This window comes from Phocoena phocoena, chromosome 4, assembly GCF_963924675.1.
Source record: "Phocoena phocoena chromosome 4, mPhoPho1.1, whole genome shotgun sequence".
Lineage (NCBI taxonomy): Eukaryota > Metazoa > Chordata > Mammalia > Artiodactyla > Phocoenidae > Phocoena > Phocoena phocoena.
Window position 1 is genome coordinate 58,923,501 of NC_089222.1, and position 23,954 is coordinate 58,947,454.

The following is a 23,954-nucleotide window of genomic DNA, read 5'->3' on the forward strand; positions in this document are numbered from 1 at the left end:
TGGCAAGTGGGGGCTACTCTTCATTGCAGTGTGCGGGCTTCTCATTGCAGTGGCTTCTCTTGTTGCGGAGCACGGGCTCTAGGCACATGGGCTCAGTAGTTGTGGCTCATGGACTCTAGAGCGCAAGCTCAGTAGTTGTGGCACACAGGCTTAGTTGCTCTGCAGCATGTGGGATCTTCCCAGACCAGGGCTTGAACCCATGTCCCCTGCATTGGCAGGTGGATTCTTAACCACTGTGCCACCAGGGAAGCCCCCCTAGACATATATTTTTAAGATTAAAAAGAACATACTATCAAGTGAGAGTCTTCCTTAAAGATAAAAATCTGTGTGACCCAGATGCACTGAATGCTGAGGCCAAGCAATGAAAATCCCATAGTCTCAACATACCATTTTTCCTGACCTCTTATTTTGGAGGGTGTTATGGATTGAAATGTGTCCCCCCAATACTCATATGTTGCAGTTTTAACCCCCAGTACCTCAGAATGTAACTTTATTTAGAAATAGGGTCAATGGAGATGTAATTAGTTAAGATGAGTCAGATTGGAGTAGGGTGGTAATAAAGAGAGGAAATTTGGACACAGAGACTGACATGCATACTGGGAGACATGCACACATGTCATGTGAAGATTAGAGTTATGCTTCCACAAGTCACAGAGCTACCAGAAACCGGGAGAGAGGCCTGGAACAGATCCTTCCCAAGCACTTTCAGAGGAAGCATGGTCCTGCTGACACCTTGATTTTGGACTTCTAGCTTCTAGAATTGTGAGGCAATAAATCTCTGTTGTCTAATCCACTCATTTTGTGGCATTTTGTCATGGCAGGCCTAGGAAACTAATACAGAAGGCAATACTCTAGGTACTGGGATTGCAAGAAATTACATATTCTTTTGAATATGTAATTTCCTCCAGTATTTCACAGGTCTCTCTGTTATATGCTAGAAAAATCAAGGTGAAAAGCAGCTTTTGAGTTGGATATTATGTTGCTCTCTCTGGTGAGCCCTTCCTATGTGACTTAGTTCTATCCTTCCTGAGAGTTGTAGAGGGTACTGGAATCAAGATCTGAGAATTATGCTTCACAGCTTTTTCTTAGAACAGCGGGAATTTCTCAGTGTACCCCATTTTCATGGAGTTTCCTGCAATTAGAGACACAAGGCTCCTCTGTATTTTTCTGGGGGTAGCTCAGTTTTGGAGGGGTGAGCTCCAGTTTCATAGGTAAGGAGGATGAAACTGATCTGACAGGATCTGAACTTGTTTCATTTCCTGCCTAAAATGTACCAAGTACAATTTTATTTGCTTGATTACTCAAAGCGGTAGTTGAATTTAGAAAATGATTGCTTTGGTGTGTTAGCACTTACACAGATTGCTTCATTTAATCTTCCCAAGTAACCTATGAGATATAGATCTTACTACTACTAGACAGATGAGGAAATAGACTTACTTATGCAACTTGCTCAAGGACACAGAGTTGCTAAGTGGCAGAGTTGGGGTTGGAATTCACAAAGTTTAACTCCAGAGACTGTAGACTACACTCCCACATAAAGTGCCTCTATCTTGTGTTAGTTACTCTTATTGTTGTAATTTTTAGCATTTCTTAAAAATCACAATTTCCTTCACCTGTGATTTTCTTCACTTACTTAAAAGTATAATAACACTATGCCAGGAAGCAGCAGGCTGAGGACATGATGGGGAAATGAAATGAACTTTAACAAGACAGTATATAATTATCCTCTCCTTCCCCCATTAAATTCTCTCCTGCAATCCAATATAACCTTTGTTGTTTGATTCTGGACATCATTCTTTCATTCTTATTTGAACAACATGCCTTTGAGTGTGAATGTTGACTGAATGAAACCAATGCAGAAAGGCTGCCGCTGATCCAGAAGGCGACAAGTAGCTTTTGAGTCAAATCTTCCATTGTGGCCTCAGAGTGGGCTGTACCTAAGTGACTTAGTTTTTGAATTAGTGAGAATTTAAGTGCAGAGGATGCTGGAGAAGGTGTGATTGATACACTGGCATCCTGCATTCACTCATTGGATGACAACTTATTAGTCCCTATACAGATAGCTTACTGTTTGATTATATTTAATTCCAGAACAATGTTCAAATAAATTGTTGTAAGAAGGAGCAACTAATCCATTTATATGACAAAAAAATAAAATTGTCTCGATAATATCCCAAGTCTCTAGGACATTTTAATTGTGATTTCAATCCACTTGAAGGGGTTGCCTATATTTTTATCTTACTGGACTTTTGTCACACAAAATATTTCCAGCCAGAACTTGAAAAACCTTACTCTGAAAGAGATGCCTTTGTTTTAAAGAATTCCTATATGATGTGACTTGAGATGCAAAGATGTACATAAGAAAATTGGCATTGAAAAATGATTCATTGCTAATAGTGGTACTCTAATGTTTTCAAAATTGGCTGGATAATATCCATTGGAGTTTCTTATATTATAAAGAAAAGCAATCTATTGGTTTATATTGAACAGTATATATTCTAAAATTTCATTTGTTTGCAAACATTATTCTCCACTTAAAATGCATTGTGGAAAGAAAATGTGCATTTTTCTATCATGAAAATTAACTCCACTTGAGGATAAGTTAAAAGTGAAAGAATTACCGGCTGTGTTGGACGTTACTGGCCTTGCTATTGCCTCCGATTTGGTTTCACAGAGAAAATCATCGATGGAGGGACTCAGGAGGGGTCTGCTCTCTTGCTGTTCATTCACCAGCTGGGAACAAATGAACACAGGTGTCAAAGGACTTTGTCCAATTGCAGAATCAGATGAATTAAAATGCAGCCTTGCAACAAAATGAGAATAGCAAGCCTACCAAAAAATAAATCAATCAATAAGTAATAGGGTAGAGGCAAGAAAGAAAACAAAATCAGGGGATGGGGAATGAGCCTTTCAGCACTGTCATATTTTTGATGCAGCCAACTTCAGTTTTCAAACCTCAAGCTTTTTTTCTCCTCCTAGAACGGTTTTGGAATTATTCTCTAATTTCAGTATGTAGAATATGACACCTATTGAATCACAGTTCCTAAGGGCCAATCTCACTCTTCATCTGGAAAAAAAGCTCTCACTGAGACCTGGAACCATGGCTTCAGACCCTGAGGTGACACATTCTGTTTAGGACTGGTCAGTCATTGTTATGTAGTAACAGCATGCACACACACAGAGATCCGTGTGCATGGATAAATGCTCTTTCTTTCTCTCTCTTAAAAAGCTCAAGTCACCTAAAGGCACACACCCTTCCTTACATTTCCTTGGAATGCTTTTGTAGTGCATAACAAGTATTTTGAGAGAGTAGGAAGTATTGTTAACTGTACAGGTATCCAGTATATATGTTTGTGAAAATCTGTATGTAAAAGAGATTTCTGTCAATTCAATTATATTTCCCCATTGGCTTCTTCTCTAATTTCAGAAATTATTCAGTTTGATATTTATTAGTTCTCATTATCAGTGGCAGCCAACTATTTACTTTCAGTTATTCTGCACCTCTTTGAATCCAAACATCCTTAAGTTCTGTTTCTAAGGGTAAGGGGAAAATTACACTTAAGATAACACAAGTGGTTAGTCCCTAAAAGAACTGTCTTAGTTTTGGGGGAGTTTTTATATCGGCCTTTCTTAAAATGGGCATAGTCATCTAGTTTTCTACTTGCTATAGGAAAAAGCTGTGCCAAAAAATCTCTAGATTTTTTTTTTTTTTTTTTTTTTTTTTTGCGGTACGCGGGCCTCTCACTGCTGTGGCCCCTCCCGTTGCGGAGCACAGGCTCCGGACGCGCAGGCCCAGCGGCCATGGCCCACGGGCCCAGCCGCTCCGCGGCATGTGGGATCCTCCCAGACCGGGGCACGAACCCCTGTCCCCTGCATTGGCAGGCGGACTGTCAACCACTGCGCCACCAGGGAAGCCCCTCTAGATTTTAAAATACTTATTTGCAAGGCTGTATTTTAAGAGACACATAAAATAACAAATGAAGTGTTTTGAAGTATTACCAAATCAAAATATTTTCTATGACTCACTTTCACTGCATTATTTCTCTGGCAATGTTAGTGGTATTATAGCTTAGAGCTTATGGACCCTGACAAGAGACCTAAATAATGGTAAATATGGGAAGAAAAAATGCAATTCTATTATTGGTGAAGGAGGAATATGAAAGCATTAGTGATTATTCGGGGACTGAAAACCAAGAGGCACCTTTGGTACTTTTACACATTCATGCTATTATCTTAACATGGATAAATCTCAGATCTTCACTGAAGTCTAAGATTTTGAGATAGAGTTGGCAATTTAATTTCACTCATTAATTTGTACATTTTATCGAGGGTTCTAAGCATTAAGAATGCTCATTTTCTTTTAATGTTCAAGTTATAGAGATAGAAAAATTTTCAATTATAAGTTTTAGTGTTACTATGTATAAAGACTCACAGATTTCTCTAAATTATCTGAGGTCTGTTTTGGTTGTAACCTTTGTTTTTGGAATACTCCTTTAATCCATGAACAAAACTCTTGAGTTTCTTTGCATTTTGTTTTCTGAATTTGAACATTCTTGGGTATCACCCATCCTATTTATATTGAAATATTTTTTAATGTTGAGGGACTATGAGCTTCTCATGTTTTGGGGATAAAATATATTAGAAGTTTTGTAAATGCCATGGTTTATGCCAGCTCTTCTGAAAATGTGATTAGCTTTCTGGGATCTGTTTTTCATTTATAGGTAGCTCATGTAAAAACTGTGTTTATGCAATTTCTTAAAGACTCATACATTAATGTGTATTTCTTGGGAGAACTTGCCCTTTTAGCCATATATGCTTAGCATATTGAACCCATCTAGTATGATATCACCATGGTGATGTGGTCTTGATGTAGCAACAATGTCTACCTCCAGGCTGTGTCATTCTCACAGCTGTCAAGGGAGAGATGGATTCTGCTGTGCTATAAACATCATGGAAGATGAAGGTCACCATCAAATATGGCACCACACTATACTCATAGAATTTATTGTAACAGGCTTACATTTATTAAGTTGTGCATTCTGACTACTAGGTCTTATTGACCTAGGCTAAAGTGAAAAAGGTGCAAAAACTCAATACAACCAATACAACTTCAACTTTAAAATACGTATGACATATGTGTGATGTCATAACTCTTTTTGTTAGCCATTATTTCTCTGGAGAAGTCTGATGTTATTGATAGATAACTAAGAAAATTTATTCTCTTAGTCCTGGTCTTGAGAAATATCCACTTTTATGTAAAAGGTACCTATGATTTATATTCCACAAAAGCCCCCTTATACTTTTTCTTTACTTTGGATACAATTAAATTCCTTTGTAAATAAAAGGACTAATAATTTATTTCCAAGTCATAGCTCTGTGAGTAGGTGTGTAGAATAGACCTAGATTATCTATGGTTTTAGAAGACCAGGGTATTAGATTTCTGTAGATATTTTTAATTGCAAACACTGAAAAATTAGTCTAAATTTGATAAAAGAATTCTAGAAAGTAAGACCTTTCCTCATAAATATCTAAATGGAAAAACAAAGGACAGCCACAATTAATTGAAAGGCCTATCCTTTTAGTCAAGTCTGCTTTATCAGAGGTAATAGGATTTTTTTTTTTTTTTGAGTCTCTCTCCTCATTCAAACCAAAGACTTATTTTCTAGGGAGAGCACTTCTAGCACTCAGATTTTCTCAGCATAGGTAGAAAAGAATACCAAAGAGGAGGTTATTCAGAGAGACCCTAGAGAGCCCAAGACTAAGTTGTGGCTTCTCCTCATAAGGTCTTTTCCACACCTACTGTCTTATTTGTGACCACACTTCACCCCTGGACTGGAGTTGTTCCCATAACATGTCTGTCCCGTTCCCATAACTGAGCTGTTCCTGTGACTTTCTTCCATAGATACAAATCAAAGAGGAAACTTCACATTACTTTCTGAGTCTGTGCTTTTCAAGCTAGAGCACCATTTAGCTGTTGGGAAATGCTGAGATTGGAGTGGGGATAGTGGCAGGGCTCAAGGGTGAAGAGGATGAAAGGCCAGATTTCAGATAGCATGGAAAGGTAATTTGGGAACTGAAGGTTTTTGGGTTTTGATTGAGATATGGAAGATGAAATAGGAGATATCATGAAAAAAATCTTTTGTTATTAACTCTGAGGTAAGAGGCTATGTCTTACTCATATTTATACCCTTCACAACTTCTAATAGAATGTTTTCATATAAGAGGGGCTCAATAAATGGCTACCAACTGGGACAGTGACTTTGCAGAAACTGAAAATATCTATCTCAAACATTCCAATTTTGAACTGTATCTTCAGTCAGATGAATTTAAGAATCATTATTTTAGCCCTACTAAGTCCCATTTTATTTTTACTTGTATAGATAAGAATGGCTTTTCACATGCCTCCCTCCTGATTTTCAAACAAATTTATGGTTTTCCTATGGTGACTTGAGAATAAGCAAACCTTTTAGGCCATAAAGTAATATTGCAAACTGAACTGAATCCCCCAAATAGTTCCCCTAAGCTTTACTCCCAAATTGTATGCCATTTATTCTGTCTTTATTCATTGGTAGGATAGAGCTTATTCACTTCCTTTTAGAATTACTTCCTTCAGTTTGAAAATACTTTATGAACTTACCTCATTTCATCCTTCTGACACAGAGTACATTGATGTTATAAAAATAATAAAAGGTGAGTCAAAAGGTTTCCAATTTTTTTTTTGAATAACTGAGTGGGAGTGATTGCAATTTTGGTCCAATCAGATGATCTTAACTAAGTTAAAATGACCCGCTTCATTAGTTGCTAAGGCCTTTATTTCAACTTTACATTTAAAATTTTCCTTTATTATCCTCCTTTGTCCTCTTCTCAATATTTAGATTAGTTCAAAGGCCTTTCTAATGGTGACAGATTCTTATTTCTCTTTCAGGACCCCGTTCTATTGATACATTGTCTGGGAACCTTCTTCAGCTCTAGGTGGCAAGTGCCTTCTTACAACATCTCTGCGTTCCCATGCTTTACCCAATTTTATAACCTTAGTTTCACCTGTTTCCTCCCACTAGACTGTGATCTCTTTGAAGGTAGAGACCTTATCCAATTAATTTTTGTATCTCATAGTGGCAGTTTAATAAATGTTGACTGATTTTATACAGTCCAATTGAATGGTGAATTGTATAAAAGAATGATTGCATGGGCATCCTCAATTTCATATGGGGTTTGATCAACTCATAGAGAGGCCAGTGGTCCTCAGAAATGTTTACTAAATTCCTGGCAAATTTTAAACTGCAAATCTAAGTCCATTTTCCCCCACTGTCACATCATTGAAATGCTTGGAAACCTAGAGGTATCTAAAGGAACATTTCCAAATGCAAGGCTTCTACCAAGAAGTCAAAAATGCCAAGAATGAATGCCTAACGAGAAATATGGAAATAAAGGCATGGAACTGCCTCATTCCATCTTTGGAAGCAGGACACGGACCAATGCAAGCGGGAAGCCAGTGGTACTTCAAGAAATAACACCACTACCTCACTCAGAGATTTTAAATCAGAGATTCAAATTTGGAGATTCTGAGAAGAAGCCCTTACACAGTCAATGGACATGGAAATGAAAGGAAGCAGCAGAAGTAAGAAGACAGGTGAGAACTCGCATGTAGGAGCTTCTTGTCACTCAAAATTCAAGACTATTGATCCTTTACACCTTCCTTGTAATCATAGGTTGTAAATGAAATATTCAATCAAATGCCTTCAATTTACTTATGACTTAGTCAGACCGGTCAGTTGATGTGGCTAATAGTAGCCACCACAGGACAAAATTGCTTCTTATTTTATATCAATACTGTGTTTAGTGTTGAGCAGAGTGCAGACAATATCATCCACCTTTAACGAATTATTGTCTGTTTTAAAACTTTGTCTAAAAATACATTTGCCTTAGTTCAACTTGAATTTACTTAATTTGAATGTTAAAAAATTAAATTATTATATGATCTAAGCTGAATATTTAACCAAGATGAAAGGAGAATATTTTGTTTTTAAATACTGCCTGCTACTTAAGCTCCAGTGCATTAAAGATAGCTTTTTTTGTAACTTAAGTCTAAGTTTTTTTATCTTTAAACAATATATTGCTTAGGTGTTTCATTAAAAAATATAGAGCTAAAGTTTGTGATAGCTCATATCACTAAGAATTAACTCCAAACCAAAATACATTTTAGGTGAGAAAACAAGGTCTGTATAGGATAATAACTCATTATTCTATAATTTTACACTTCAGATTGATGATCTCAATCTAATGTTTTAGTTTAAAGTAAAATATTCTGTTTTTATTTTGAAACATTTTAGTACTTAAAGAATAATTTTAAAAGTTAAAACACTGAAGCGAATAAGCTAAAAAACAGTTGACAAATATCTCGTACTTGTAATGTTGATTAAAAAGTTTGTAAAAATATACCAGTCTTTTTATCTCATCTAAATAATAGAAAAATTAAGATTGTTTTTATATAAATAAAAACACAAATATGCTTTCAATAGACATATCTTTATGCATTTTGAAAATTCCTTTATTATTTGCACTCTCTTGATTAAAAGTACAATATATGTCATTGGTTAAGTAGGTTTTCATTCATAATTTTATAATTAAACTGTTTATGGCTTTATTAGTCCTATCCAAGTTTAGAAACGTGTGCAAAGCCCATCAAAATAGTCACCATATTAAAACTAAGTTGACTGACTCAATCCATTGAAAAGAGGAAACAACTGAAACATTACTATGCACCCCTTAGTATTCAGCCTTTGAAGGCTTTGTCATGGTAATTCTGCCACCCGACTGAATTAATTTCTTATGAGCTAATAGTACTAATGGCACTGCCCCATCCCCCAGTTCTTTATATGGGTCTCAGTGGATCTTCCTGTAAAGGATAACCATGTGATAATTTTCAACTCTTTGACTTCATCTAAATGTCAACCAACTGACAACAAATATTTTCCTGACAGGATAGTTAGACATAAAAATGTGAATCTATTCATGGGGAAATGAACAAATATTATTGTTTACAGCTTGGGTAGTACTAACATCAAGGCAGGAAGGAGAATATAATTAAAGCAATTGTTTCAAGTTAGTAACAGAAAACCCAGACAAGACTGTATTTAGCAGCCTTGTGAATGTTTTTCCAATCAAGGACATTACTTTTTTATCTTTATCAGACACAATATTAAATCAGTATCAAACTATAAGGGGTGGGGACAGATAGAAAAACAAAGCTTGAGTTAAAAAAAAATTCCCTCGACAAGAAGAGGTCTGGAACACATAGTTTTAAGACACTGTGCTCTACAGCAAAAAATGAATGGGCTATTCCTTACTTACAAAAGTACCAGGGGAGGTGGTTAAAATGAAAATTTCTGAAGGTTCCTTATGAGAGAAAAATATTCCATAAAGCCATTTCATTCTCATAAAGAAGAATAAAAATTTTTCTATGATATGCTCAATCTTCTGGCACATAGTTTTCCCTTCTAGCCTCAAGCTGGATTTATTTATACCATTACAGTCTAGAGTAGTACTGTTCAATGGAAATATAATGAGAGCCTGGTAATTTTAAATTTTCTAGTAGCCACTTTAAAAATAGTGAAAAGAAACAGGTGAAAATAATTTTAATAACACATTTTATTTAGCCCAATATATCCAAAATATTATCATTTCAACATGTAATCAATATAAAAGTTATTAATGTGATAGTTTACATTATTTTCCTTTGGACTAAATCTTCAGAACTTGTGTGTATTTTATACTTACAGCATATCTCAATTCGGGATATCCACAAAGCACTCAATAGCCATGTGTGGCTAGCGGCTACTGTAGTGAACAGCACAGGTCTAGAAAAACTCTTATTTCCTCCAAGACTTGATGGTTCACATATTTTTTCCCTTCAAACCTCTCATCAATGCACATTTGTTTCCATACTGTTTGACTTAAAGTTTGACTTAAAGTGTTAGTCTAGGACAGCATGAACTTGAACTACTATGAAGAGCTTAACACATTGTTTAGCAAAGAATTAATAATTAAATGAAACAAAAAGAGCAATTCTCAGGGGTCCGACAATTTTTGAGTTCAGGTCACCTGGCCAACTCTTCTGTTTTGTTCAATTTGTTCAAGGTACTATAAATGACTTGACTGGAGTATGCTTGGCTAAATCTCTCTAAAAATGATCCTAATGATCACATAATACAAAAATGCTTCAATATAAACTATTCTACACTTACGAATCTGTGGAATGAACAGTTACTAAACAAATTAGGGACTCAGTGTTTCAAGGACTTATTCTGTATTTTATCAATTATGATTGTCCTGAAGACATTATTGAGAGAGCGGCAATTAGCTTCAGACATTTCTGGAATCTGTGAATGAGCAGCTGGCATCGACACACCAGTGATGAAGATGAGTCAATGTGTCCTGCAGTATGTAGCACTATGTCACAGGGGCTTTACAGGAGACATGGGACAGACATGTTTCAAGACACTAATACATTCACACAAGATAACGAGTAAGAATGTGGTATGGTACACAGATTGGATGCTGTGGTTGCCATGAGAAGTACTCACTTTTTCAGATCATTCTGCTGCTTTTTGGCTTGTGCATGCCACTGGTGCATAGCAGGGAAGAAGCCACTTGTGTGTAGTGGAAAAAGTATATCAACTAATAAAACCACATTTGACTGAGAAATAATTGTATCACAGCTGTCACAGGATTAATTCCATAAGATTATCAATACAATAGGTGCATTGCATTTTATGAATCAGAACTCTCCATTTGCTGATTCATAAACTAGTCACTATGCAACAAGAATATGATGCATCAAAGAAAGCACTGTATCACCTTCATGCAGTAAAATTGTAACTATTACCTCAAAGACGGCTAATGCAACATTAGACAGGGATTAAAGAAGGAACTTGGTACACACAAATGTTCTGAATATGAGAAAATGGTAATAAGTACAGTTTCTTTTCTAATTAAAAAAATCAAAATTCTTATTTTGCATTAAATTTAAATTAAAGTTTAGGTTATAGTGGTAATTTTGGACATTTGCAAAGAATTACTGGAAAGCACATAGCAATGCATGGTTTTGAAGAAAAAGAATTCTGGGCACTAGAGCCCGTCCTAAATCGTGATGTCCTGAAATAATATGCTGCAGCACAACTATGCCAATTGCAAATTTGGATAGGTCTTATCTACTGATGAATATGGCTCTACCATTAGCCGAGAACTCCAAGTGGCTCTCACCTCCCATAACATTCTCCTGAGGAACTGAGGACTGTATATTTTGGATATGGATTCTACAAAGGCAGGAGATCAATGTAAAACTGTGTATGTTTTACTATGTAAACTAAGTAAACAATGGAGCCCTTGGTAAATATTAAGCAAATTTCTTTCCAACTATGACTATGTGTCATTGGGAAGAAACATCTCCTCTTTTGGATTAAAACAAAAACAAAAACCTCACAACATAAGATTATCCCAAAGTCCTGGGAATCTTTATAACTTTTTAATTATTCAATTTTGATGTTATATGTTATTATAATTTTCATTGCTTACAACATAGTGTTTAGAACGAAATGAAACCACACATGTTGGCAGCAGCTGGGGATGTGATCTGATGATATTCTAAAAATAAGTTGCCATAATTTAGCTTTTGATATAAATGCCTTTCATGAGGAATTTAAATGGACATTTTTCTAAATCTAGACATGTTCATATAATTGGAACTGAATCACTGTATTTACTATTGCATTATGGAGAAAAAAAAGAAATGTTTAAGATAACAATCTAATCTAAATTATAAGATAAATGCAAGTAAGTAATTTTGCATTTAAGAATTTAAAACTGATAGTTCCACAGAGTGGTGATGAGTATATTATACATACATATGTATGTGGATTTTACAGGGTGTTTCAAAAGTCCCTGAGGACATACAGGATTCATTCTCAGTGTGTCTTTGCATACAAATGCAAATCTTTTTCTATACTTATTATAATAAATACTGAAAATGCCCCTCATGTGCTTTTAATAGAGACGATATTTTTGTTGTCAAGGTCACTAAGTAGAAGAGGGGCCACCAATGCCATTTTCTGCATGGAGACTCAGGGACTTCTGGCTCATTCCTGTAAATTAGTTATCCACATAAATATGTATAGACATACGTAGTATGCATAGTCACAACATAAATATATTTAACATTTAAGAAATTTTAGATATTCTACTGGTAAACTGACATATGTATGCAATATAAGTTGTATTTATTCATAGGAATTTGATTTTTTTTTTTTGGTTGTTGTTCAAATGTACCGTTAGCTTAATTGTTATTTCTTTCCCAAAGTTGTTAACAAGACTCCTTTATAAAGAAGCGACATGTTTTACTTGCACATATATTTTCTTTTTCTTTTTTTAACTAAAGTTTAGTAATGAAAATTAATATCCACGAATAAGTAACTAAATGATGGAATTTTCCTTTTTTTTTTAGCAATTTTGGTTTTCATTTTATATTGTATAATTGTTTCATTGAAACTGTGTTTTTAAAAAAATTGGATCGAGTTAATGGTTTTTTTTTTCTAGTTAAGAATCACAATATCTGATATATTAACATATGTCAGCTTCCTACAGGAACCCTAAGGGTCTGCCCACCTGTGATGTCATAGTAAGGAGGGGCTTTTCTTCAGCAGACTCCTCCCTCGGTATCTCCTTCATCACCATGGCAACAGCCTTATCTGCCGCCCTAGAGCCTTTTCCCTATAACAGTGAAATCAACAATGACTTGTGTCAGGAGAAATCTTTAACTTATTGTTTATCACAAGATATTCTAATGTTTAAAGAGCAATCCAACATAAATGAAGAGGTAGTCTGCTGCAAGTGAATCTTGAGGCTTTTGGCTGAGGAGAAAACACACAAAATCTGAAAAAAGATTATTTGTGAACTTTTTAGTTAGCTACTTTTTCACCTTTACAGCTGACATATTACATTTAATTTTAACATAGTATTTTATATGTATAATATATTTTAAGGCAATTTACATGACATGACAATTTTTATAGTACTGATTTAAAAACACTATAGATTGTCTGTTATGTTCATTTAAAACTTATTCCTATATAATCCCTAAGTGTTTTGAATGGCAGTGAGGAGTCTGGATTAGGGATTAGGATCAGGGTCTCACTCCCACAGAGGACTTCTGCTCGGTGACCTCTGGAGTCTGTCATTTTTGAGTGGATTGGGCATCATAAAAAGTAAACATGTCATAAAACCTCTAAAAATTCTTCGGCAGCCTAACATCACAGGAATTCACCCAGCTTGTTTATTTGGGGGAGGTAGTATGAAAAAAATTTGCAACTCTCAATGTTCTTGAGATCAAACAAATTTAATAGAATTTTAGAAATGTCTTTTAATTGGAGAATCTCATAAATCCAGGTGTAAATAAAGGATGATTAATAATAGAGGCAATGATATACTGATATCTACAATTTTTTGGCCTCATACAAGCATAACTATGGACTGTAAAGGGGTATGTTGGTTTTCTGGGGTTTTAGTTTACCAGATTATTAAGTTTTTGAGAGTAGATAGGGCATAAGGGAAAAAAACAAAAAACAAAATATCACCTTCCCAACCCAATTAGCAACATCTCATACTATGTAAAAATTAAATAATCTTTAAACACTTCAAAAACAAAACCTTCCATTTTCTTTGGTCTCTGGGCAGAGCCTCTCTGGAGAAAACAACCTTATACTAAGTGCACACGTGAATATCTGTGTTGTAAATCTACTTAAAATACAAACGTAGCACACAGAGATATAGGCAAAGAAACAAAAATGGACATATGAGGGTCCGTTGTCTGAAAGGGAATTAAGAGCTATGGTCACAATTAACTCCAGAGGTTAATAAATCTTGACAGTCTCTATGCAACTAAAGAGGATAGAATTACATTATTATCTTTGGTTTGCACAGGGCTTTAAGTATTTAAAAGGTAGGTTGACTCTAAGAAGCAGAACATTGTCCATTTTTTCAGGCATTGCCTTTCTAAAATGTAATGAGTGGCAGCTTTTATTTATGGGAACAAAGAAAAACTTTCTGTATAGTTACTACATTTAAAAATGTGTGAATCTCTTTACAATGCTGAAAGTTTGTTTCTTTGGTTTGTAACTTAAAAACTAGCATTATTGAATGATAATGTGTTATTTCTATGATAGAAAATCAACTATTAGAGATTTTATTCATCAGATATAACGGTGGTAATTTTCTTATGTGTTCTGAAAAGTTTATATGGGCACAATCCTTAGATTAACTGAATTCTGGAAGAATAAAGGGCAACAGTGATTCACTGCATACAAATTGGGGTGCATAATGATCCAGGTTTTTCCTTTAATGAAGCAATGTCATCTTCCTAAAATAGAGATACATACAGTTCTGAATTCTGGGAAAAGATTTATGGCACTCTTAAACTATTTGACATTTTTTCAAAATATAAAAATTATTTGGATAAAACATTACATAGTGTAAGCTCAGTATACCTTTATAAGCTACCCTCATTGACAGACTATATATAGTTTAACAAATATTTTTGCAGCTTATTTTTTTCAAAAGAGCAAAATCATTTGTGAAGAATTCTTTCCATGCTCCAAGAGGTTTAATATAGCAATAAACAAAGTGGCATGCTTATATTTAAATTCCTAATATATTTTTTAAAACATATCTAATGTTACAAGGTAAAATTTAAAAAATAATGATTCAGACTCTTTTCTTGGGCTAAGAAAAAAAAATCAATTGATAAGCATCTCAAAAAATTTCAGGTCAATATTTCAGTATACCATTTATTTGAAATGCTACCAATCTATAAACTACGTATAGGTATTTTTCACATGTGCAACTATAATAGCTAGAATTAGCAACGGACATGCCATTTCACTAAAACAAAAACAAAAGAAAACAAAAATTAGTCCTTTCATGCTGAACTCTAGAACAAAGCAGTGGTCAGCTAGAAAGGATGTATAATAAACACATGCGGTGCTTTTTATTTCTTGCAGAAAAACCCACCAAAGCCAGGGTCAGGTCACTTTTTTGAAGACAGTGCCACTTTTTCTTCAAGGTTACACCTACTACCTGAAAAGAGTCATGACACCCAGGTTAGTGCCTGCTAGCAACTTTTTTGCTTTACAGCCTTTTGGCTTTTGAGTTATTACCCCATGAGCCTCACTGTTTCACAAGTGTGGTATAGTCCGAGAACAGAGCAGGAAGGTCGGCCACGTGACATCTCCATGGTGTCTAAAACCACTGCCAAATCACGTGAATGCACTCATATATCAAACCAAGATTTCCCCCAGATTGTATTGCCACCTCCACCTGGTACCTTAAAATCAAGCTGTGTCATTTCTGACTTGTCCATTTATCTTGTGGGATAATGCTTCTAGAATTCAGAACCTGTCTGATAACTGAGTTGGCAATTCATGAAACTATACAACTTGGCTTATCAGCAGCTCTTCAGGACTGACAGTAATTCCACTGTGCAGGTTTGTTTTTTTTTTTTAATCCAGTGTCTTAAAACATTGTAAGAAATATATACACATAATTATCCATAGTTCAAGCTCAATTTTCTAAATAGAACTACACCATAAGGTCAATATTAATCTATTATTTGAAACATCATGAAGACAGCAAAAAGGAAATATACACTGACTACACACTCAAGCATATAAATGGATTTAGATCACATTAAACCGGTATGCTTCTAAATATGTCATTCTAGCCACAAGAGAATAGTGAAACTTTACAAGTTGATTATCACATTATGACACCCTCTAGCAATTATTTCAGCCTATTTCTTTCCAAATAATACTTCAAAATCACCTTTTCCCACTTCCTTATTGAATCTCTTGAGATGCTTTTGACTGTTTAGAAAACAGTATCAGCATAAAGGGAAACATCTCTCTTTTTTTGTGATTTGCTGTAGAAAATTCTTTGATTTTTTATTTTGCGGTACGCAGACCTGTCACTGTTGTGGCCTTCCCCATTGCGGAGCACAGGCTCCAGACGCACAGATTCAGGGGCCATGGCTCACAGGCCTAGCCGCTCCGTGGCATGTGGGATCTTCCCGGACCGGGGCACGAACCCGCGTCCCTTGCATCGGCAGGAGGACTCTCAACCACTGCGCCACCAGGGAAGCCCAATTCTTTGATTTAAAAAAAAAATCTTTTATCATTTTGTTTCTTCACAAATGAAATATATAAAATAGTAGCTTTTCTAACAAATAATAATTCTTGTGAATAATCTTTTTAATTAATTTCTATTATAACACCAGGCATAAATGAATGAAACACAGAGTGTAGCAAGTGACACTAACATTTATTAAGAAAACTCAATTTTGGCCCACTTCTTCTTCTTCTTCTTTTTAAAATATAGAATATAAGAAACAGAGTAGAAAATATTGGAAGTCACAGGATCTTCTCAGGCTGGATACCAGGCTGTGAAGCTATGAGGTATCCTCAGATGAGAAGGTGTGGGCTCTAGGCCTGTCTCACAGGGAAGGATCTAACCTATTTAGAGAAGTTACTGTGTGCTGAGCACTCTGCTGGGTGTTTTGCATGTTTTTACTTGATTGATCTAATGAGAGCCCTGTGGCATAGGTATTACGGTCTTTGCTAGACATTTTTCGGCTTGGAGGCTCAGAGATGGTGTGATTTGACAAAGGCCTCAAAGCTAAGCCCAGACGGGAACCAGACCCACCTCCCAGCCTGTGTGCTTCCTTCTCTACCACACTGTTCTCTCTCCATCCAGCTTTGTTAGGGGTGGGAGGGCTCTTCCACTCTGCCCTCATCAACTGCCCTAAATGGAGGGTTTCCAATGGTATCACCCAAGTTTGGGGCAGCAACCACTTCTCAGTATAATTGCACAGTATGGATCTAAGCAGATATTTTGGAGAAATATTTTCTTTAGTCTGCAATGGTCAAAAAGAATCAGCCATCCATAACTTCACTCATGAGCACATGTCTAACAAAATGTTTTTGTTTCTCCTATCTTCTTAGAAAATGAACCTAACATTTCACATATACACAATTTTTTCTGTTCTGTAGATCTTAATAGGCTTATAAGCTTTAGCGTCTCTCCAATTATTATTAAATGCTAACTCAATGCCATGAAATGCCATCTTTACTAGGATTTTCCTGAGATCCATTTTGGTTTTTTTTTTTTTTTTTTTGGTTGTTGTTGTTGTTGTTTTTGCGGGCCTCTCACTGTTGTGCCCTCTCCCGCTGCAGAGCACAGGCTCCGGACGCGCAGGCTCAGCGGCCATGGCTCACGGACCTAGCTTCTCTGCGGCATGTGGGATCTTCCCGGACCGGGGCACGAACCTACGTCCCCTGCATTGGCAGGCGGATTCCCAACCACTGCACCACCAGGGAAGCCCCTGAGATCTATTTTGGACACATGAAATAAAATAAGTAATTTCAGAGTAACACAGTCCATTTGTAAGCAATTTTCTAGTTGCAGATTCTATTACTGCTACTATGGAGTTTGTAACTTAAAAATTATTTTTATTATTCTTAATCTATCGACAATAATACAGAGGCTCTTTATCAAAGATATTAAACAGAAGAAACGGAGATAAATTAGGGGAAGAGTAAAAGACTACAATACTAGACATCTCTGCTAACCCTAAATTAGCTAATACATGAATTTAAATAACAGTCTTCCTTTTGTTCTGATTGTAAAATTAATATATGCTATTGCCAAAAATTGAGAAAAAACAGAAACAAGAAAGTTAAAATAGCAACCCTAACATTTTCATGCATTTTCCCCCCAAATTTTATATTTACAATATTGGATATTAAACAGTTTTTTTAGGATGACTGTTCTAAGGATAAACAAACTACAATCAAGTTTACAAATGTGAATGTATTGAATATATTTCTTCATACATACATACATGTAAGCAAATACCTGCCATTTAGATCATTTTAGCAACACTGTTTGAAATGAAATGATATTCAGTATTGCATATACTGAAAAATTATATACCTCATAAATTCCAGACCCTGAACTTAACATGCACCTGCGGGAAACTGGCCACAAAAAGGCTAATTTCTGATGGCTATTCTCATCTCTCATGTGCAGAGCCAGGATAACTTTCTTTTACTGGGGAAGGTAAATGTCATGATAAGTGTCATGCTCTCTTCAAACTTCTCTTTCAACATGGGAAAATGTCAGATCAATGTTCCATGAATGGAGGCGATCTTTGCCTACCATATTATGTCTTCTCCTAGTTGTGTGTTCCTATAGATTTCTTCCAAGGTAGATAGGTTCCAACCATGGTTTCTTCCAAACCATGCTGGTTCTATCATGGTAACATTTAACTCATCTCCGCCCCCAACAGAATGTTTTGTAAATTTTAAAGGTGGTACAAATAGAACTAAATCTAAATCAATCCTTGGTTCTAAACATCCTGAAGGAAGCACAGATCTAGATGTAAACAATTGGGAAGCATGGATGGAATGCTCTCTTTTCTTAACTAGCAATTCATATGAGGAATTGAAAAATGATATGAATTCACCATTGGTTCAGTGATCTGTTTATAGCTGGAAATAATATGATTACTGATTCCTTAATAAGGGTAGTCAAGTTGCAGTAAGGAAATTGATGCCTCTAGTTAAAATAATGACACACGGCATTTAAAAGGAAGACATCTAGTTGATTTGTTGATTCTCCATGTCTTCCTCTCTTACTTTTTTTTTTTCCCCCCTCCAGCATTGTTTTTCCCAGATGACTCTCCAAACCATCACCTTTGCAATGAAGTCTTTTGAGGTGAATGAGGACTGATTCTAATTACATTCTACCATATAACTCCTATGCCCTCGGTTTGTCTTATGTGCTATTTGGCACTTTTTGTTGTGTGTGGTGTACGTGTATGTGGTGATGGGAGAGTCGTGGATAACAATCTCTTTAATTCTAAACCTCCACACGTGAAAGTTGCTGCGATTCCACACCCCCCGCATGCACACGCACCGTCCTTGGCCTGAATGATTGGTGTAGGGGGTCTTTATGACTCTTATAGGCCCTCAAACTTTTGCCTTCATGGGCCCCTTCCTCCATTAAAAAAAAATGTAGAAGACTGTATTTTATGATAAGCTGTATCAAGAAAAATATAATCTAGACTGAATTTATTATTACACATTCATTATTTTAATAGTCATTTAGGGGGTTCTGATTTTAAGAAAGATATAATTAAAACAATTTTATGGGTCCTTAAGAGTATCTTGGGCCCTCTGAACTGTGTCCACTGTGCTGGTGCATAAGGTGACCCTGGGTTTGTGTCTTCTCCATAGTCAGTGTGGTGTCCTTGGGGCTGCTCGCCCTCTCACGTCTGGGTAGTCCATTTCGGCAGCAGCTGCTTCCATCACCTCCTCAGCACCTCCACAGCAGCTGTTCCTGCCCTAACAGGCCTCCTTACCACCAATGCTGCTCTTACTATTTTTGTTTGCATTCAGGGAGTCTCCCCTAACAGTACTTACCAATCATAATGGGTGCCCAATCAGTAGCTTTCATCTTGTAGCTCTTAAAACACCCTCAGAAAACCTGGAACATTTAGGACTGAAGCAGAAAACACTGGTGTGTAAAAGTGATGTGACTCTTAAAATGTGGTCTCTCCCTCGGAAAATAGGCCTAAGCACTTTAGTCTCTCCTGTCTCAGGGTGTGTTCTTGACCATCCAGGAGCACTTTTGAGGAAGTGGAGTCCACTTCTATCTCTACTTTTATTTTAAAAAAAATCAGCCCTCAATGACCAGAGTCACCAACTGGTCCCAAAGCATCCCTTGTCATTTTCTCTAATTTCACAGTGGGTCACTTGAGGAACAGGATTGCCCATACCCAAAATTCCTGAGTTGTGCATGGAGATTAAGCTCCTCCCAGGGACCTTGTTATAATCCTTTATTTTGTAAAATGTTCTGTGACTGTCTCATCAATGAAACTACCTTGTTCGAGCAAAGATTGTGCTAGATTCTTTTGAACTACTTCGCGTTATTTGGTATAGTGATAGACACTCAAGTTCACTCAGTAAATACAAGTAACTATTAAATACCTTTTTCACGTGAAGGTACTGAAATCACGTAATATGGCCAACTCTGACAGAATGTGATTTTGAATTACATAAAAAGTCTTAGACATTTAAAGAAATGAAATTGTTTCAAAATAAAAATAAAATCTAAATAAAATTTCATTAAAGTTAATAAAATGTTACCAAGTAAAGACGCTTAAAATTGGCTCTGAAGGGCAGATAAGACTTCTTTTTAATTAACAAGATCCATTTGTCCACAATTTACCATTTGTTCTTTGGAGAAGGTTAAACATTCCCCATCTCACTCCCACCTTGTCCCTAGGCATATTTACTCTGTTTGCTTAGCAAGCTTTCCTGACAAACGGTCAAAGTCACATGAGTCACTGTTCACTTATCTATAACCAGTTCTCAATTAGTGAAGTTTTACTATCAGGCTTACTCTGATTATCGTGGCTTTAAATTACTTGGAACCTATTTTGCCTTAATACTGAGTTTCTCTATTATGTACCTGGAAGCAACTTTTGTTACCTAAAATGGTCTGATTTAAAAAAATTGTTTTCTTTTGACCTTGTTTGGCTTATGCTGAGGATGACATAAATAATACATATTCAATAATTCAGAAGTAATGTTTAATTTCTGGTATGATACGTTTTCCTTTCTGGTATGATAAATCCCAAATTTGTTATTTATATAAATATATTTATGTTTGAGAGGCCTTTGATGATTGTGTGAAATATGTAACCAAAAACATGCAATGGTAATTAGAGGGTTACTTTTGTTATTTTCAATTCCTTGTTAAATACCTCAGATGATTTGCAAAACAGGCATTTGGGGGAGGGGGGTTATTTTTAAGCAAAAGGAAAAAGACTGAAAACACAAAGTCCTAAAGATTACTTGTTATTTTCTTCTTTTCAAAAAATATCCTCCCAAATACAAATACTCCAGACTACTTGTATCTTACTTGCACAAATGGATACATATCCAACACTTAAGAGAAAGTAAGGTGTTATGAGAATCATTCATCACCAGCATAAATAGTTGCTGAAATTCTGCTGAATCAGTGGTGTTTGGTGCATAGGGAGAGGTGAGACATGGCCTCTTTCTGGGAGGGGTTAGGAGAAGAGGTATTGAGGTCTGGTTTCTAAGTGCTTGAAATTAGCCAAGGTGGCATAGTAGACAAGATAGTAAAATGTGGAAGGATAGTGGTGTGGAAACTTGGGAGGAACCATGTACAAAAAATTGGTTTCTTTACCACTCCCGTCTTTTCCACATATTCTTGATTGGAAAGTTTTGCAAAGAAAATATAACAAATAAGAATCCCTGTAGATAAATATGTGGTTAAGACAATGAAACAGTTCCCTTGAATTGATTTGATTACCGGTGAAACTCTTTTTCTTATCGGTGATTAGATGCATCCCCCAACGTCTTGCCCCTAGTAAGTAAAATCTATTTACCAAGTAAAAAAACAAGTCAGAAGAAAGAATTCCATCCCCCTACCAAATTGGAGGCCTTTCAATATTGACTCTTGTTATCTTAGAGCAAAGAAATTGAATCCCACCTCTTTTAAAAAATAGATGTGGGGCTTCCCTGGTGGCGCAGTGGTTGAGAGTCCGCCTGCCGATGCAGGGGTCACGGGTTTGTGCCCCGGTTCGGGAAGATCCCACATGCCGCGGAGCGGCTAGGCCCATGAGCCGTGGCTGCTGAGCCTGCGCGTCCGGAGCCTGTGCTCCGCAACGGGAGAGACCGCAACAGTGAGAGGCCCGCGTAGATGTAAAGACCATGTGGTAAATATATTGTTACCAAATTTTTGAATTTGAGATAGCAAATTCAAAAATACATACACTGTGTACATTTTCCTTCTAGAGGAGGGCTAGTAACTAGTGAACTTGAATTCCCCTTTATGAATATTTCAGGCAAACTCTATTACTAATTTATGAATAAGAGTAGTGGCCTTGGAGTCTGACTACTCAGTAGCCTTCTTTGTATCTTTCCTCATTTTCTGGCAGGTGCAAGTTTTTTACCAGCTTGTTCTCCAGTCACCAAACGCTCCAGTTTTGTTGATATAACTTAGGAAAACTAAATTACAGAAACTAGGCTAAATTCATAAGCTACTAGCCAAAAAGGTCTCAGCTAAGGTACACTCCATCTGCCTGACTTCCCTGAAACAGTTCTAAGAGAGAAGCTGAGGCTCTGGGCATTTCTATTCTAAAATTCTGGATCAGACTCTGGCATCTCTTCTTATCTTGATAGTCCTCTGGGGGGGTCATCGGCAGTGTGTGAGTTGGATCCTCCCTCATGCCTTCTGGTTCCTTAAAAGGATGAACAGTCTTTCTCACTCTGGGGAGAGGAGTTAGGGAAAGTATGGAGAGACACTGGAGTGATGAGCCTCAGTCACTGTGTAGCCATGCAATTAACAGCTAATGTAGCCTCCATGGTCAATGGAAGGGGAAGAAGGATTGCATGGTGTGGCCTGCTGGCACAAATACCAGGACTGGAGTCAGAAGACCAGAGTTTCAAGTCCCAGCTCTTTTATAAATTATTCTCTCTAAGGCTTCATTTTACCTTCTGAAAACAGGATAGAAATGCTGTATTTCTACTTCATAAATTTATGAGAATTAAGTATGTATGAAAGCACTTCCATAATGCCTGGCACATGGTAGGTACTCAATAAATATTAATTGACTCTGAATGGTTACTGCTGAACTCATGGACTCTGCGGGCTAAGTGTCCTTATGAAGTAGGTAGCAAAAGATACAATATTATGTTTGTGAGATTCATCCATGGAGTAAGTAGCAATAGTTATTACATTCTATCCACTGTATAGTATTTCATCATCATTTCAGTACATATCACAATTTATCCATTAAACTGTTGACAGACATTTGGGTTGTTTCTAGTTTTTGGTTATTACAGAAACCACCATAATAAACTTGAGTTTAGAAGCCATATGGAATGTAAGAGGAGCAATAGGTATGAAAGCAGTAAAGAGATTTCAATAACAGCAACAGAGGCAGAGAATAGTCACAGTATGGATAGGAGACCAGGCTTGGGATGACCTAAATCAAAACCATACGGCCTAGCAATCCCACTACTGGGCATATACCCTGAGAAAACCAGAATTCAAAAAGGGTCATGTACCACAATGTTCATTGCAGCTCTATTTACAATAGCCAGGACATGGAAGCAACCTAAGTGTCCATTGACAGATGAATGGATAAAGAAGATGTGGCACATATATACAATGGAATATTACTCAGCCATAAAAAGAAATGAAATTGAGGTATTTGTAGTGAGGTGGATGGACCTAGAGTCTGTCGTACAGAGTGAAGCAAGTCAGAAAGAGAAAAACAAATACCGTATGTTAACACATATATATGGAATCTAAAAAAAAAAATTGTTCTGAAGAACCTAGGGGCAGGACAGGAATAAAGACACAGACGTAGAGAATGGACTTGAGGACACGGGGAGGGGGAAGGGTAAGCTGGGACAAAGTGAGAGAGTGGCATGGACATATATATGCTACCAAATGTAAAACAGATAGCTAGTGGGAAGCAGCCGCATAGCACAGGGAGATCAGCTTGGTGCTTTGTGACTAGCTAGAGGGGTGGGATAGGGAGGGTGGGAGGGAGACGCAAGAGGGAGGAGATATGGGGATGTATGTATATGTATAGCTGATTCACTTTGTTATAAAGCAGAAACTAACACACCATTGTAAAGCAATTATACTCCAATAAAGATGTTAAAAAAAAAAAAAGGACTTATAAGGCAGAGAAATCAAGGCTCCAAAGCAAGGCCAGGATGCTGAATCTAGCCACTAGGGGTAATGAGAAACCAGTTTCTAATGAGTTGAGATTAGTAACTCTTATGGCCTGAATTGTGCCCCCT

General features: G+C 36.5%; 1 protein-coding gene across 11 annotated transcripts in view; it reads right to left on the minus strand.

The window, feature by feature from the left end:
* Positions 1-23,954, minus strand: part of PEX5L (peroxisomal biogenesis factor 5 like) — a 227,073-nt gene that overhangs the window by 136,357 nt on the left and 66,762 nt on the right. For 4 of the 11 annotated variants that reach the window (XM_065876138.1, XM_065876135.1, XM_065876130.1 and 1 more), the window contains 2 exons: positions 12,661-12,765; positions 2,622-2,733 (listed from right to left, as the gene is read on the minus strand). In XM_065876138.1, the coding sequence (XP_065732210.1) occupies positions 2,622-2,733; positions 12,661-12,765 (217 nt within the window). Of the gene's footprint in view, positions 1-2,621; positions 2,734-10,612; positions 10,634-12,660; positions 12,766-15,060; positions 15,127-23,954 lie in introns of those variants that run through there. The other 7 variants (XM_065876132.1, XM_065876136.1, XM_065876134.1 and 4 more) reach the window with 4 other exon arrangements.